The 17,426-nt window shown below is 37.8% G+C and overlaps 1 protein-coding gene across 2 annotated transcripts; it reads left to right on the top strand.

Moving 5' to 3' along the window:
• The first annotated feature begins 1,006 nt into the window (after positions 1-1,006).
• On the top strand, positions 1,007-16,755 carry LOC100244785 (probable apyrase 6). 2 transcript variants are annotated; one of them, XM_002273673.5, is made up of 8 exons: positions 1,007-1,938; positions 2,034-2,146; positions 4,249-4,356; positions 4,511-4,562; positions 11,622-11,777; positions 11,885-11,979; positions 12,142-12,338; positions 16,264-16,755. In XM_002273673.5, exons 1-8 carry the CDS (start codon positions 1,365-1,367, stop codon positions 16,538-16,540), a joined length of 1,572 nt encoding a protein of 523 aa, XP_002273709.1. In that variant the 5' UTR covers positions 1,007-1,364; the 3' UTR covers positions 16,541-16,755. The 2 variants fall into 2 exon arrangements, with proteins under 2 accessions (XP_002273709.1, XP_059596687.1); XM_059740704.1 differs by having other exon boundaries at positions 1,014-1,938; positions 16,228-16,755.
• Positions 16,756-17,426: the final 671 nt, after the last annotated feature.

The raw sequence follows: 17,426 nt of genomic DNA, 5'->3' as shown, positions 1-17,426 counted from the left end.
ACAAGTGTAGATGTGCATGGAATGAGTGTGTGATGTGTCAATGTGTTTCTTGGAAAGGAGTAGTCCTTGGGCGAGTATACTCAACCCTACTCCATATAACTAACTATTTTTTAGTCAATTACTAAACTTTTTTTCTTGGAAAATAAATCAAACAAAAAACATATAAATTGATAACAAACTTCATTTTATTTTGTGAAAGTTTGTTGAAAACCAAACAAAACACCCATATATTAAATAAAAAAAATCTCTTATGAGAAAAATCTTGCTTCCCTCACTACAAGTTTTTGATAAGTGTTTTTTTTTTTTTTTGGCACAAACAAGCTTTTTCTTCAATTTCCAAAATGGAGTTAAAAACTTCTTAGGAACTTGTTCATGAAGGTCCTTTACCTCTTCCAATAGCAGTAACAATAGCTTCAACCGTGTTGTGAGATTTTGACACTTCTTTTGTGTTGAGAGAGATGGGAGAGAAGGCAAAAAAAAAAAAACTATAGAGAGAGTATCTCTTCAATGTAACTCCTGATAAAACATTTTTGTATTTCACATTTTATATCTTTACCATTAATTATACAAAATATATAGCTTTTAAGACCATTAGATTCATCCATGCCTTCAGCATAATTACCTTTGTATATGATGTGGAGGTGGCTAACCAGACTAATTTACATTTAAGTACATGTAAGTAAATGCAAAGACGTATCTTCTTTTATGATGCTTGAAAGAACAAATACTTTTTGTTTCTCCTTTTTCTTTTTGACACTTGACTTGCACAACATACCATATTTTTTTCCCGGTTGTTTTCATTTCCAACTGGCTACCCCTTTCCTTTTTCTTCTTATCCGCCACCCGACAAACTCATTCCCTACCATTTTGAAATGCTCTGGTAAGACTGCTTGCTATTCCAACCATGGACCATAACTTTCACCTTAAATTATAATTAAATTTATTTGAAATCCGATTGCTTTGGATTGCCTCCCATATATAATCTAGAATAAAGATATAACCCAGATTAGTGGAAGAAATCCCATAATCCCCGGGTCTGAATTATAAGTATAACAGCCCACTTTTCCAACACGTTCTTTCCACGCAGCTTAAGTACGACGGCGAAACGACACGTATTGGGTTCGACCCGCCTCAACTAAACCCGGGGCCAAACCGGTCCGCGTATGGAACGGTTTGGACGAACACTAGCTGCATACCAAAATCAAGAAAAACATCACCACCAGAACCGACAGCAACAAGGAGGGAGGTGACTCAGGTGAGATAGGGAGACACAGAGGGCGAAACCTGGTATCAGCCCTCTGGTCTCCGATCTGCAGAGCCCGAAATTTCCTATTCCCGAATCGCTTCGATCCGTCGTATGATTGATGCGACGATCGAATGCTAAAAGGCCGGAGAAGATGGAACAGTTGAAGCTTCAAATGCGGCCGAACGCCACTGCACGAGCCCAGAAAAACGCCACCAGGAGCAACCTAGTAGTCCTCATCCTGCTCGCCACCGTGATTGCCGCCTTCTTCCTTTTGTTGGTCCTTGTCTGCAATTCACGGAATTCGATGAGGAGGGGCAAGAAGTACGGGATCGTGATCGACGGTGGAAGTACCGGCACCCGGATCCACGTGTTCGGATTCGAGTTGGACGGTGGCGGGAGACCCGTATTTGATTTCGGTAAGAAAGGTTTGGGGTCAATGAGGGTGAGCCCTGGTTTGTCTTCGTATGCGGAGGATCCGAATCGAGCGGGTGGATCGTTGGTGGAGCTTCTAGAGTTTGGTAAGAGTAGGGTTCCCAAGGAGCACTGGGGAGACACTGAAATTAGGCTGATGGCCACTGCGGGGTTGAGGAGGCTGGAATTGCGTGTCCAGGAAGCGATTCTGGAGTCTTGTAGACGGGTTCTTCGGGTATCAAGTTTTCAATTTCGGGACAGTTGGGCTTCTGTTATTACTGGTATTGGATTGATTACATTGGCATTGGTAACATTTATCTCTCTTGCTTGTACATTTTCATTGAATTTTGATGGTTTTCCTATGTTTGTCTTATAGGGTCGGATGAAGGAATATATGCTTGGGTTGTTGCAAATCATGCACTTGGCAGTCTTGGAGGTGATCCTCGGGAAACAACTGGGATTATTGAGCTTGGTGGGGCTTCGGCTCAGGTTGTTTCATTTTCCCTATCTGTAAATTGACAAGGTGTTACAAATTTTATGCTAAATTGTGAGGGCATTTTTATCCTGTTTGCTTATGTTATATGGTGTTCTTCTTTGTTCTCCTTCTAATTAAACGATGGACAAATAATTCTGGTGACTCCTACACAATTCAAAATAACTTAGTTCTGCCTGATTGCAGAAACCTGGTTAGCATGGCATCATAGTATGAACTGCAGGATTTAGAATATTTAGTACCACATTAAACATTTGGGGAACAATGATATACTGCAAGGAGATTAGGAAAGCACATTAAAAGGTACAAGGCTTGAAATGTGTGAGGTACAGTTTGAGACTGATATTGACGGGAAAAAAAGATGCATGCCACGTTGAGAAAAAAAAGGTGAGGATGATAAGTTCATTTGTAATCTGGGACAAAAAGTAACATATAAACATATTCAGGATATTGTTATCACTGTTTCAGAGTCAGTAGTTCCTTTTTTTTTTCGTCCTTTTCCTATATATTGCATACATTTTATTGTATAGGAGAGACTGAATTTTGTGGCATGAGTTGGAATCTTGGACACATTATTTATTGAGTTGTAAGAGATGGTTCTATGAAGAAGTACAACCTTTTCAAACCAATGATTACTGGATGCAAAGCGATTTCTTGAGTTACTTGTGGTTATATGCCTATCAATAAAAATCCTTCCCATTATGATGGTTCAGAATCTTTCCCGACAATGACTATTTGGAATTCTTGGGCTTCAACAAAAGTGAGTTGTTTTGTTTGGGAACTTATGTGGAAAGAGATTCTAACTTTGGACATTTTGAAGAGGAGAGGGTGGACTTTGGTGAACAAATGTTTTCTATGCAAAGGCAAGGAGGAATTTTGCGATCACATACTTCTTCATTTTTCTAAGGCAAATATGTTATGACAATTGGTCTTCTCCTTGTCCTGAGTGGTGTGGGTGTTGCATACTTGTGTCCATGCAACGCTTCTTGGTTGGCACAACTACTCTATTGGAAAGAAGAGAAGGAAGGCATGGAATGTTGCTCCTCTTTGTTTGTTTTGGACTATTTGTAAAGAGAGGAATAAAAGGGCTTTTGAAAATGTTGAGCTTTTAGATCAAGAGTTGAAGTTCACTTTTCCGTGTAACTTTTTAGAATGGTTTAAAGGGGGTTTAAGGCAAGAGTCCTTCTCTGTGATTGATTAGGTTGCCTATAAAAGGAGGGATTTTTTTTTTTCGTTGAAATGCACATGTATACTTCTTGTGTACTTGGTGTAGCCTTTTTTGGCTCTTTGATCTATATTGCTCTTTTGCCTATCAAAAAAATAAAAAAATAAAAATCCTTCCCATTATGTGCCTCGCCCTTCCTATGTCAATGTGTACAAGTTCTTGGTCCTTGTTGACTGCTGCTCCATGTATCTTATTGTGACATATTTTCATCTGAGCCTCTATTTGGTTTTATAAGGTAAGAACATTCTTTTGATTTTTCTATCATAATTCCTCCCTTTGTGGCATGCTATTGAATCTAGAGAAGGTAATATGGCAGCTGATTATTTGAGCATGTGAGGTTTTAGAGAATATAATTTGGAAGCTGGCTTTTTGACCAATCTAAGTAAGGATCTAATTTAGAGAAGGTGGGCAACTCAGGTCTTGGCCTGTCTCATAAAAAAAAAAAAAAAAAAAAAAAAAAAAAAAAAAAAAAAAAAAAAAAAAAAAAAAAAAAAAACCTAATGTCTTGGCCTGGTCGGATAAGGAGCAAACTCTGGATATCTCCTTGGCTAGAGATTTTCCTTCGGAGCTCAAGCATCTTAAATCTGGAGGACAACATCGTTTACCATTGTTTTCCTATGTATATCTCATCTATGTGTTTATGGAGAGGAGTCCCATGTGTCAATTTATGCAAAGAATTCTCAAAACACAGAAACAATGTAGACTGACTGCAGTCTGCAACTATGTGCCATTCATCATCTAATGAATCATTATTATATGTGTTTCATGTTGCATTTTGTCCAAAATGAGTTAAGAATTTTACATGGATCATAATTAAGAAGCATCAGTTGTGGGATTGTCATTTTGATGGTCAGTATTCTCTTCATTTTTCAGGTAACCTTTGTTTCAAGTGAACCAGTGCCTCCTGAATTCTCACATACTCTTAGATTTGGGAATGTCACTTACAATCTCTATAGTCACAGCTTGCTTGATTTTGGTCAGGTAACTACCTTTTTCAAAGTAGTCTTGTTTATTTGGCAGCATTGACATAATTTCAGATAATGCAGTTATTTGTTTGCAGTATTGAGGGCTTCACAAATTATGTTATAGTACTGATGGGAGTGTCTTCTCACTTTAAATTTGTTTCATTTCACAGAATGTCGCACTTGAGTCATTGCAGAAATCACTTTTTTCAACAGACCTGATGGGTAAGTAGATTGCTCTAATTTTGCTACTGGGTTTATAATTTTGTATTTCTTGGGAAGGTTTTGGCGCTCTTTACCATGCTTGGCTATGATACATATAGGTTGAATCATGAGAGTTCATGTTTTTGCTTTTTACTAGTCTATTGAGTTTTATTCTCAGAAATGGAAAATATAAAAATTTTACACATAAAGCAAGGATGCGTTTTAATGTCAAATGGAAAATGAGTGGTTCCATTGTGCTTTACATGATAGCTGCATGTGCAAATATATCTCCTGAATGGAACCATTAAAACAATGTGAACTTATCTCCACTTATGGAATAGATTTCATGATTTGATGAATAATTCACTAGATGATGAATGTTATAGGTTGTCAATTGAATGGATTTAATGATTTCATCAAATAATTCACTAATTCACTGGATGATGTTTTGGGGGGGAGGGAGGGAGGGTGGGAGAGAAAGAGTGGATGATGTTTTGGGAGGGAGGGAGAGAAAGAGAGTTTATATTACCACTTTTATGTTTTATTTGTATATAAATTGAAGTTTGATTAATTTTTAAAAAAATTAATATTTGAAATTATTTGGAGAAATCATTTTTATGGTGTTTAAATTTTTTAATTAATTTTACAATTTTCAATTACCTATTATTTTTTTTTTGATAAGCAAACACAGAATTCATTAACAGAAGGCTAAAGAGCCCTGAAGTATACAGGACGTATACAAGGCAGCTAAGGCCTTACAAGCAAAAAGGCCAAAAACAAACCACCCTTTAACTGGAGGCAAGCCACTCCAGGAAACCTAAAAGGGAATGCGGCTCCTCTTCCATATACAATTTAGCCCAACCTCAAATATTACATATAAAAGAATATTTAAACCTCTGAATTGCTAACTCCCCTCCCCCCCCTAAATGCTAGTCTATTCCTTTCCTTCCAAACCATCCAAAAAATATATAACAGAATGGAATTCCAAAACTTTTTCCTTTTTTTCCCCACAAAAGCACCCCCCCCCAACTATATAAAACCTCCTTTACAGTATTAGGGAACACCCACTTGACCCCAACTAAACCCAACACTAAGTCCCATAGCACTCTGGCTACTGTACAATGAATAAGAATTTGATTCACACTTTCCGCTTCGCAAGCACACAAAAAACACCGATTAGGGAGCTGCCATCCTCTCTTTTGGAGCCTATCAAGAGTCAAAATCTTTCCCCAAGTTGCTTCCCATGCAAAAAACATGATTTTAGTTGGAACTTTCTCCATCCAAATTTTGTTTTTCGGGAAGACGACATCCATAGGCCTATCCAACTAGCTGTACGCATCCTTCACTCTAAACTGTCCACTTCCCCCTCCCTTCCAAAAGACCGAATCTTCCTCCCATGTAACCCTGAATCCCCTCAACACTTGGAGTAGCTCACCTACCATCTCCACCTCCCAATCATTAAAATCCCTAATAAATCTCAAATTCCAGCCTCCTTCTCCAACATTCTGGTCCCACATGTCTTCAACTATCTCGTTTCTATGGGCTGCCAAGATGTAGAGGTGCGGGAACCTTTGGGACAGCGCTGAGTCCCCACACCACATGTCAGTCCAGAACCTGATTTTATTGCCTTTCCCCACTTTGAACACCACATTTTCCCAGCACCAGCTAGCTTCCTTTAAAATCTCCTTCCACACCCCCACCCCACACGCACCCACAGCCTTTTTAGTCCTCCAACCATAGTCCTCTTGACCATACTTTGCCACCAGCATTTGCTTCCAAAGAGCCTCCTTATTAGAAGCGAATCTCCAAGTCCATTTACCAAGTAACGCTTTATTCATAAGGGTAAGCTTCCTTATTCCAAGCCCCCCTTTCTCCTTATCCCCACACACCACTTCCCATTTAACAAGATGAGCTTTCCTCTCCATGTGAACCCCCCCCCCCCACAAGAAATCTCTTTGCAATTTTTCTAATCTCCTTGCCACAGAAATGGGCATTCGAAATAGAGACATCAGATACACTGACATGCTAACCATTGTACTCTTAATTAGTGTGATTCTTCCACCCTTTGAGATATATTGACTCTTCCAAAGGGCAAGCCTCCTTCTCATTTTCTCTTCTACCCCATCCCACCCATAGGCAGCCTTATTAGGCACCCCCAGTGGCAGCCCCAAATACACTGTCGGCAGCTGCCCCACCCTACACCCTAACTCCATAACCAACTCCTCCACCTCTTCCACCTCCCCTACTGGAATGATATCACTTTTAGCCAAATTAATTCTTAACCCTGAAGCGGCTTCAAACCAGAACAATATCTAACTCAAGTTCGTTAAGTACTCCTTCTTGGCCTCACAAAATACAATAGTGTCATCGGCAAAGAGCAGATGGGCAACGTGGACAGCCTGCCCTCTACCACGTTGAATTTTACACCCTGAGATAAAGCCCCCCTCCATAGCCCTTCTGATAAGAACGCTCAACACTTCCATCCCCATTACAAAAAGGTAAGGGGACAGGGGATCCCCTTGCCGCAACCCCTTTGAGCTTGTAAAGAAACCAGCTGGTGTTCTATTCACCATAACTGAAAATTTAGCTGTGGGAAATACACCACCACATCCACCTCAGTCACTTAGAGCCAAACCCCATTTTTTCCATAACCTTCGAGAGGAACTGCCAATTAATACTCTCATAGGCCTTCTCTATATCTAGCTTACAGATTAACCCATTTCCCCCCCTCTTACTCCATGCGTCAATCACTTCATTTGCTATTAGAGAGGCGTCAAGAATCTGTCTTCCCGTGACAAACGCGTTTTGATCAGGGGAGACTACTTTTCCTATCACTTTCTTAAGCCTGTTGGCCAGCACCTTTGCCAATTACTTATAGAGACCCCCCAAAAGACTGATGGGTCTAAAGTCCCCTAGATCCTCAGCCTCTCCTTTCTTAGGAATCAACACCAAAAATGTATTGTTAAGACTCTTGAGGAAAATATTCTGGTCATAAAACTCCTTGAACATCTCCAAAATTTCCTCCTTAACGAAGTCCCAGCAACTTTGCCAGAAGAATAAAGAGAACCCGTCAGGGCCTGGGGCTTTATCCCCATTCATTTCCATCAGGGCTGCCTGGACCTCTCCCTCAGTGAAGGGGAGCTCCAACATCTCTGCTTCTTGCAAGCAAATTTGATTAAAATGAAGGCTTCCAATGTCCGCCTTCCACCCCGAACTTTATGAAAATTGCTGTTGAAAGGCATTCGCTACCCTTTCTTTAATTTCATGCTCCTCTGTCAGCCTAATCCCATTAATCTTAATTCTGTCCATGTAGTTGACTCTTTTATAAGCAGAAGCCATATGGTGGAAATATCCCGTGTTCCTATCCCTTGCTTTTAACCATAATTCCCTTGACACCTGCCTCTAGTGTGTTTCTTCCAGATCTACCCACTTGGCATAACCCTCCTTGGCTTCCTTCTTACTAGCTAGTTCCTCCATTGTCAAGCTTCTCTCATCCTCCACCCTGTCCCAATACTCCACTTGTTGGAGCGTAGCCTCCTTGTTACATTCCAGATTACCGAACTCCTCCCTATTCCAAACTTTAAGCTTCTGCTTCAACTCCGTCAATTACCTATTATTTGAGTCATAAAATACTATTTTAAAAGTTTTAAGTTTTAAAATATTCATTTGAAAAAATAGTTTTTATTAGAACATAATTTTTTTTTTTTAAACCAAAAAATAGGAACTAAAAAGTTTTATAGGAGAAAAAATATTTCTAGAATGCTTTTGTGTAAGTAAGGTAGATCTTGGATGCAACTCTAATTGCAAACAAGGCCTTAGATTCAAGATTAAGGAACTAAAGCCCGGGGGAGGGAGGGGTGTGGAGTTGTTTGTAAGTTAGATGTTGAGAAAGCTTACAACCATGTAAGCTTGAACTTTCTATTGGTAGTGGTGCATAAAATGGGCTTTGGGCATAAATGGGTTGATTGGATTCAATTTTGTATTGTAACAAAGTTTTTGGTTTTGGTAAATGGAACACTTTTTGGTTTCTTTAAGAATTTGAGTGGATTGAGATAGGGCTATCCTCAATCCCCCTATATGTTTGTGTTGGTGATGGAGACCTTGACTATTCTTTTGAGAAAGGTAGGGAAAGCCGCTTCATTTTAGGCTTCAAGGTGGGATTCAGAAGAGGAGAGGGAGTAGAGATTTCCCACCTATTGGCTGGTGATACCACGAGCCTTGCTAAAACCAATTGATTTACATGAGTTGCTTTCTACTGTGGTTTGAAGCTTCATCATGGTTGAAAGTTAATTTGGACAAAATCGAATTAATTCCAGTAAAGGATGTTTCTAATGTGACGATCCACTCCCAACCATATCGATCTTGTCCACTTTAGGTCCATTGAGCCCTCACGTCTTCAAAATGTGTTTACAAGGTTAAGAGGAGTTCATACGTAGATAACATTAAGAATTTTTTCTCTTATTTGATGAGAGATATCACAATTACCCCCCATGTAGAGAGACACAAGGTTTTTGTCATGTCTTATGGGATTGCCAAACGGACATACGCCCTTTGCGGGATTGAACAAACAAAGGCCCACATTAGGGTCAAGGATTGACTTTAATACCATTTGTAATAATCTGTTTCTACTTGTGTAGATATTATTTGCTTTGGGACTAATGGACCATCATTATTTTAAAACACATTTAAAAGGTTAGAGGAATCTACATATATAGTGCGAGGAACTTTTTCTTGTCAAATGTGGATACCACAATCATCCTCCATGCAGACGAATAAGGGATTGTGTCCCACATCTGATAGGGGAAAATGTTTATGACGTTATATATGTATGAACTCCTCTTAACTATATAAATGTGTTTTAAAGGTGTGTTAGCCTTTTAGGCCTAAAGAGGATAGTATCTACATAGTTGGGAGCAAGTCATTGCATCCAATGTTGAAGAGCTTGCCTCTTTGTTTGGTTGAAGGGTGGGGAAGCTCCCAGCTAGTTAGTTAGGCTTGCCCTTGGGAGCTACATTCAAATCCCCAATTGTGTGGGATGTGGTTGAGGAGAAGTTTCATAGTAGGCTTGGTCTCTAGAAATGATAATACCTCTTAGAGGGTGGTAGACTCACTATGCTTAAAAGTACACTATGTAGTTTGCAGATTTATTTTATGTCCCTTCTTCTCATTCCTAGGGGGATGACTTTTAAGACTAGAAAACTCAGCGGGATTTCTTGTGGGGGGAGAAGCTCTTGAGAAAAAACCTTACCTGTCATTCATTTACAAAACAAAAAGTTAGGAGGATTAGGAATTAGAGTTTTGTTCTCTCTCAATAAAGCCTTGCTTCTAAAATGGTGTTGGAGAGAGAGAGTTCCTTTGGAAACAGGTCATAGTGGGAAAGTTAGGGGAAATATTGTTAGATTGGTGCTCTCTTGTAGGGAGGGAGGGGCATGGTGTTGGCTTGTGGAAAGTGATAAGAGTTTGGGGAGCTTTTGAGGCTTGAACAAGAGATTTGGAAGGCAATGGAAGAAGGGTTAAATTTTGGTGATATATTTAGTGCAGGGATGCTCTTTTAAAAGATTCTTTCCCCTTTCTTCTCTTTGTTTTAGCAAATAAGAAGGCATGAGGGGCAACAGTTAGGGAGGTTGTAAGCAGGCTGGTTGTTTTGAACCCAAACTTCATAAGACAATTCAAGATTGGGAGTTAGATAGCATTGGGAGTTACTTGGGACGCTTAAAGTGTTTGGGAAGTGCAGCGAGGATGAAGATAAGCTGATTTGGAAGTCTAGCAAGAGGGTTAATTCTCAGTGAAATCATTCTATTTTAATTTGGAGTTGGATGGAGGAGTGTCTTTTCCTTCATAGGTAGTATGGGCCTCTTGGGTGCCTTCACAGTGCACTTTTTACTTGGGAGGCTATGTGGAAAAGTATCTTGACCTTAGATCAGTATAAGAAAAGACAATGATTGTGGGCTATGAAGGGGGTGTTTGGCATTTTTGTTTTCTCTCTTTAGCATCTCTTGGGTCCTCCTTTTTTCTATGAAGGATTTGCTAAAGGGATAGTAAGGGAGTTTCATGAGGAAAAATAGAAGGAATATTTGGAAGGCAGCTCCTCTTTGCATGTCTTGGATAATTTGGCCAGAACTAAACTGAACATCCTTTGATGGCATTCAATGCTCTAATCAAGCGCTAAAGGACTCCAATATTTGTAACTTGTTCCATAGGACTTGCCAACATGTCCAAGATCTCCTAGTATCCTTTTTAGAATTTATTGATTGGTTGAGTGCTAGATAGTGTGAGAAGGTGTGATTGAGTGCATGTATGAAGTGACTTCTTTTTTTGTTGTTTTGGCATCCTTTCTATACCTCCCGTGTCCATAGGTTGCACCCTCCTCTTCTTGATTGGTGCTTTATATATATATATATTCTCTTTTTCCTATCAATATATATTTTAAATATTGGGTTTGAGTTGTTATAGGTTTTTTTTTTTAAGCTACATTTAGGGGTTAAGCTAATATAATTCTATTCCTAGAACACTGGAATACAAATCTCCCCACTTCACTGCAGAATCTAGTGATAAGAATTACATTCTTGGACGACCTAAAATGGCCTTAGAGTACTTGTATTCCCTTGGAGCAAATATGAATGTTTGTCAGATTTCTGGGTAGCTTTAATAGTCATATTAGATACCCTCTAAATAATCTTGTTAAAATTGTAGTTTTGTCTCATTATGCAAGTGTTATGCTATCACCTTGAGAGAAATCGTCTGTGCCTGTTGGTGGTTGCTAAGTAGGCAATCTATGTTTCAGTTTTTGATAACTGTTACTGCCTTTGCCAGAAGTTGGCTTAACTTGATGAAGCGCAAAATTTTGTTCTTACCCCTTTCCTTGTTCTCTCCCCCTTTTTTCATGTGGTAGTTTGCCTTTTGACATCAGGGTCATTTATGTCAGTGCCTTTATATGAAAAGGTTGTTGAAAATACCCTTGATGTTTTATGGTTGATTACAGGATCCTACCTTCCAAATGGTGGGCGTGGAGCTTAATCTTTCATGGCTTAGGAATTGGTATTCTTTCAGAACTTCTTACTTTATCTTTCCTTCATGCAGCTGCTGAATCTCTTCAGAAAGGAATATTAATAGATCCTTGCACTCCTAAAGGGTATTCTTTGGATGGAAAAAATGAATACTCATCTGCTATTCATGCCCAGGGTAACTTCTCAGAGTGTCGAGCTGCTGCATTAACCTTGTTACAGAAGGGAAAAGGTTTAAAATATTTTCTAAACACTCTACTTTTGCTTTATGTGGATCAAAGTTTCTGTTTGCTTTTTGCGTGAAGTAACTAACTATGATCCTCTACACCTGAAATGTAGAGAGATGTTCATATCATCACTGCTTAGGTTCAACTTTTATGCCCAAGCTTCAAGGAAAGTTTTTGGCAACAGAAAATTTCTTTTATACATCAAAGGTATTGGTTTTTCATCTCTTCTTGTAAAAGATTTCTTCTTTCCTAAGTAGCAATCCATTTGAAGTGAAACAATATAATGTTTTTGTAAGATTTCATGCTTTAACTTGTGAATGCTTATATGTTCTGATGTATGATTTTTTATGCTCCCTTTTACTCAATTAGTTCTTCGGGTTGGGTTCACGGGCATTTCTCTCTGATCTGACGGTGGCTGGACAACATTTCTGTGAAGAGGATTGGTCAAAGTTGAAAAGGAAGTATTATTCATTCAATGAGGAAGATTTATTGCACTATTGCTTCTCTTCAGCATATATTGTGGCTTTTCTTCATGATAGTCTTGGAATTGCTTTGGATGATGAAAGGTATTACTTCTTTCAACAATATTTCCACCATGGATACCAAAATCAAGCTATTTAGAATCATTTTTATCAATGAATAAGTTCATATATATATATATACACACACACACACATATATTTATGTCTGTATAAGAAAAATATTTTAATGAAGTTACAATTATTTTTACTTTAGTGCTAAGAAAGACTATCCTAAATATTTGGACAGAAAAGGCCATTTTAGAGGTGGTGGCATGTGCAATGCATGTTCAGTGTGGACAAGTCTTTTGTTTGCTAATTCATAATTGACAATGATTAGAGTTGTAGATTCAGTTCTCTACATGGACACCCAGGAAAAAAAGGCCATCCCAGGTGAAGAGTTTTGTATCATAATATAAAATATTCTTTTGATGATTATATCTTTTATTTTGGATTTAAAAATGACATGTGGAATTTAGTTAAAAAATATAGGGTTCTTTTTCTATTTTAGTAATTTTGTTTATTTTTTGATAAGTAAGCACAGAATGCAAAAGTAATTTTGTTTATTGATATACCAAGGAGAGAGAAATTGGTATTTTATTTTACTTTGTTTTCTTTTTTACTCTTGTGATAACGAAGAGACAGAAGTTAGTCTCCACTACTTTTTTATTTTATTTTATTTTTTTATAGAAAAATAAAGATGGAATAGATAAAAAACACATAGCAAAAGGACACATAATCCATTTCAGACTATGTATACAAGGAGCACACTAAAAACCCAAAACAAAATCGCTATAGAGCTGACTAATTTGTATTGTAGCTGCAAAGTCTAAAAAGAACAAAGAAGGAAAACCTAATCCCATTCAACCATATAAACCAAGTCTTAGTATAAGTACATTGTCATCAATCTCGATCGCTCCTTGCAAAGGTTCCCATGAAATCACTGGCCAACCTAGGAAAACATCTCTAGGTGAATTGGGGAAGATCATCCAAGCAACACTAGAGAAAAGGCAGGGGATACCTTTTCCAAAGGATGGGAAGAAGTTTTGGTGAATGGAAATGCCAAAGGAAGTCCCAAAGGATGTTTTAAATTAACCAAAAGTCTAAGGCAAGGGGATACTCTATCCTCCTTTCTTGTCATCATTGGAGCGCATGTCTTAAGTAGGATTCTTGTAAAAGCAAAGGAGAGCTATTCTAGAAGGGTTTGAAGTAAGGAGTAGGATGTCACATTTGCAATTTGTAGATGACATTATCTTCTTCTCTAGCTCCCATGAGTGAGGTAGAGTTGCAAGATCTAAAGCTAATCTTTTTATTTTTGGGTGCATTTTAGGGCTCAAGATCAATTTAGACAAAATCACGTTGTTAGGAATAAATCCTAGCTCGGGATCAAATTACTAGACTAGCTTCAATGCTAGAGTGAGTAGAGTGTAAAGTTTCTCAATAGCCCTTATCCTATCTTGGTTCTAGGGGAATCCTAAGGCTAAAGTCTTTTAGGACCTAGTCATAGATAGAATCATGAGGAGATTGGACAGATGGAAAAAAACATTTGTCCTTAGATGGAAGAATAACCTTAATACAATCCTATTTGTCAGACATTCTTAGTTACTTCCTCATGTTGTACATAATCTCGTCATCAATAGCATATAGGATTGAGAAAATGCAAAGGGATTTTCTTTGATCAAGGTTTAGGGAGGGTAAGAGAGATGTCACCTTATAAGTTGGAGCCAAATTTGCAAACCTAAGCAAGAATTTCTCTTAAGGAATAGGACCCTCGTAGGGAAGTGGCTTTGGAGGTTTCCTAGGGAAGGTTAAGCCATTTGGCATAAGGTTATATTGAGCATATATGGGATACATCCCAGCAGTTGGGACACCAATATTTCAATTAGGTGGTTGCATCATTGCCTTGGAAGACCATCGTTAAGCCATTATACCTTGTTTCTAATAGGCAACAAGGTAAAGATCCGTTTTGGGGGTATTTGTGGTAGGGGGAACAACCTCTGGGTTCTCACTTTCCTAATCTCTATAGAGTTGTGTTAGTTAGAAGCTCTCCTATAGCATCTATCCTTGGTCTCTCTTCCCGTTTTGCTTAGAACTTTAATTTTCATCGAAACCTCATTGATACGGAGATTGAAGATCTCAAAAGCCGTATGTCCATTCTCAATTGTGTGCACCTGTCTATCTTCTCTAGATATGAGAGTTTTGGTCATCATCGTCCTTAGGCTTATTCATGGTCAAATTGTTTTTCTTAACATTACCCAACCTTTTTTTCTCCAACAAAATTCGTATGGAAATTAAAGCTCCATCAAAGGTCAAGGCATTTGCTTGGTTAGTGGCCAATAAGAGGGTTAACATAAACGACTTGCTTCAAGTGAGAAGACCTTTCAAAGCCCTTAATCCCGATCATTGCAATTTGTGTATAAAAAGTGGAGATTATTGATTACGTTATTTTACGTTGTTTATTGACTTTGGAGCTATGATACAAGCTATTAAGACTAGCTAGATTGGATTGAGTTTCTCCTCAAAGTATTGGTGATATGATGACCATCTGTTTTAGGGGATTGGGGAACTCCTATAGAGGCAAAGTTCTATGGTATAATGCTTGCCTTATGTTGATTTGAATAGTATGGTGAGAAAGAAATGTAAGGATCTTTGAGGATCAGTGGAGGACTTTGAGATGATATGGGATCTAATTTATTTTTATTCCTCCTTTTAGGTTTCTCATGCTACCGCTTTTAAGGGCATTCCACTCAATATCCTTCTACTCAATTGGTTTTGATATGTATATCAAAAAGGTAAAATTAATCAAGACAGGATCATTGCCAACGTATTTTTGGAGAAGGCTTTCTACCTTTGTTTTTATCAGATTATGTAATTGTGACAAGGATTCTCATCCTTGTTGTGTATCTTTAATCCTTTTTAATGAAAATGCTGTTTTTTCTATATGGAAAAAAGAAAAAAGGAAACACTAGAGAGAACTCTAAAGACCATAATCTAGAAGTTCATTTGCAGTGGATAAGGATGTGATCAGCAAACTCATTTTCCTTATTGCAGAGGCAGTGCATGTTTACCATACTCCACCCTCATAAGTTGGTTAATAGTAGGAACTTTCTCCCAAGTTGCTTCCCAAACCAAAAAGGTTAAAAAAAGAAACTGGATGGTTCTTGAATCCAAATTTTCTTTGCCAGGAAAAGGGGGGCTTGACAAGGAACCCAAGATGAGTAATTGTTTTATATGGAGAAGGGGACCTTAACAATCTTCTGGACCAATTTATCGTCCTAGTTACTAGGAAAAAGGGGGGTAACAGTTGCAGCAAGCATTCTACCCCAATCAAATCCTTGACATCCACTGTTATTAAGTAAAGACACCAGTTTCTAGTTCTAAGTGTTCTCGGAAAGATGCTTATGAAGAGACCCATGGTTTCAAGCTATAAAGCCTATGAACTGGCTTGGATGCAATATGTGTACCATAATATGTTATCATTCCTGTATGTCTTGCAGTTTTTTCTTTTTTCTTTTTTTTTTTGGCCAGGCAATTTAGATATTATATAATAATCCTTTTAAGTAAAAGAAAATAATATTTGGTCTGTCCTAAAACCTATTAAAAATAATTAACTAGCTGTATGTGTTATATGTGTTACAACATGTATAATTTTTGTAGCATGAGGATTATGGTAATACTGTGTATCATAAGCCTCTTTTTCTCTTGTTTTTTATTTTTATTTTTATTTATTTATTTTATTGGAGGGGGGGTAGGTTGTGTATCATAAGTTTTGATCAGTGTTATTTGCAGTTTATTTCATTTTTGTAGTCTTGTGTGAAATGGACTTGTAGCATAAAAGGACCGTGATTAGTGTTCTAGTGTGCAGGGAGCTTTTGCTCCATCTTTGTGTATGCATGTGCGTGCATTTTCACTATGCATGTGCTTGCATTTTCTGTAGGTGAAATGCCAATGATTGTTAACTACTTATGAACAGGATTGGATACGCAAATCAGGTGGGAGATATCCCACTGGATTGGGCCTTAGGAGCTTTCATCTTGCAGAGCACAACCAACTTGGAAGCAGAGCACTCTGATTGGATCACCACGGTTGTCAGTGATGAGTCCCCAACCTTGCTCTCTCTAGTTGTCATCTTAATCATATTGATGTTTACAGTTTGGTCTATATCAAAGTGTAAGAAGCCCCAGTTGAAGACGATCTATGATTTAGAGAAAGGACGGTATATAGTCACTCGAATCAATAGATGTTCATAGTTTATCCCAGAGAAAATGCTCCTCCCTGGTTTTGCAGATCAGGATTGTAATTGCAGCATCTTATTTTATTTTTCTAATGCTTCTTCAGTCTAGTGTACAAACAAAACCCACTCCAGGGTACAATGCTGATGGGGAAATTTATGGTAATATAGTATATGTACATTATGAGGTTTCAACACAGAATACAGATTCGACTCCAGTTGTCATTTGTCAAAGAGAATATTCCCGTTTGCATTGTGTGGGAACCAAAAGTACCATTTTGGTTTGAAGATTTAAATTTTAGAAAAAGAAAAGAGGTATTTTTGCAAAATGTTAATTTTATCATTGGATCCAACCTAGATTGACTCGTCGTCCATTGATTCTTATATTCCTTTAAGTCGGGTAAGCCCCTTGAAATTCTAACCCATAGAATGAAAGTTCCACATGAGAGTGTTGCCGCATCTAAAAGTCCAATCCATGTGGTATTAAAGAGAAGAAAAACAAGTCACCATGTGGGTTAAGGATCGAAATAGGGTATTGTCCAAAAAAAAAAAAAAAAAAATGAAACAAAAAATAAAAAGGCCCAATAAGAAAATGGGCGTTGTCTCAAATTTCATCTTACCTTTTAGGGTGACCAGTATTGAAATATAGAAGATTTCTATCTTGTGTTTTATAAGACTTGTAATCATGAAATTTATGGTCACAATAATTCCACTAGTGGAATTTAATACATGTTTTTTTAAGATAGAGTATGTCGATTGATCACAAAATAGGAAAAATCTAAAACTAAAGGATGATAAAGGTAATCTTGAAAAGAGAACGACTTATTACTTGTTAGATTATTAATACTAATATATGGGGAGTTTGCATGTAGTGGTTAGTACGTCAAAAACATAAAAAATTGATT

The sequence above is a fragment of the Vitis vinifera genome, chromosome 1 (genome assembly GCF_030704535.1).
Source record: "Vitis vinifera cultivar Pinot Noir 40024 chromosome 1, ASM3070453v1".
In the NCBI taxonomy this organism is placed as follows: domain Eukaryota; kingdom Viridiplantae; phylum Streptophyta; class Magnoliopsida; order Vitales; family Vitaceae; genus Vitis; species Vitis vinifera.
Note: the sequence above shows the minus strand (reverse complement) of the source record. Positions and strands in the feature narration are given on the sequence as shown.

Excerpts from the sequence above, each read along its gene's own strand:
- LOC100244785 (XM_002273673.5), top strand. The coding sequence starts at position 1,365 with ATGCGACGATCGAATGCTAAAAGGCCGGAGAAGATGGAACAGTTGAAG. Across the intron at positions 1,939-2,033 it reads TTGGGCTTCTGTTATTACTG|GGTCGGATGAAGGAATATAT; the intron begins GTATTGGATTGA and ends TTTGTCTTATAG. Across the intron at positions 11,980-12,141 it reads ATTTCTTTTATACATCAAAG|TTCTTCGGGTTGGGTTCACG; the intron begins GTATTGGTTTTT and ends TTACTCAATTAG.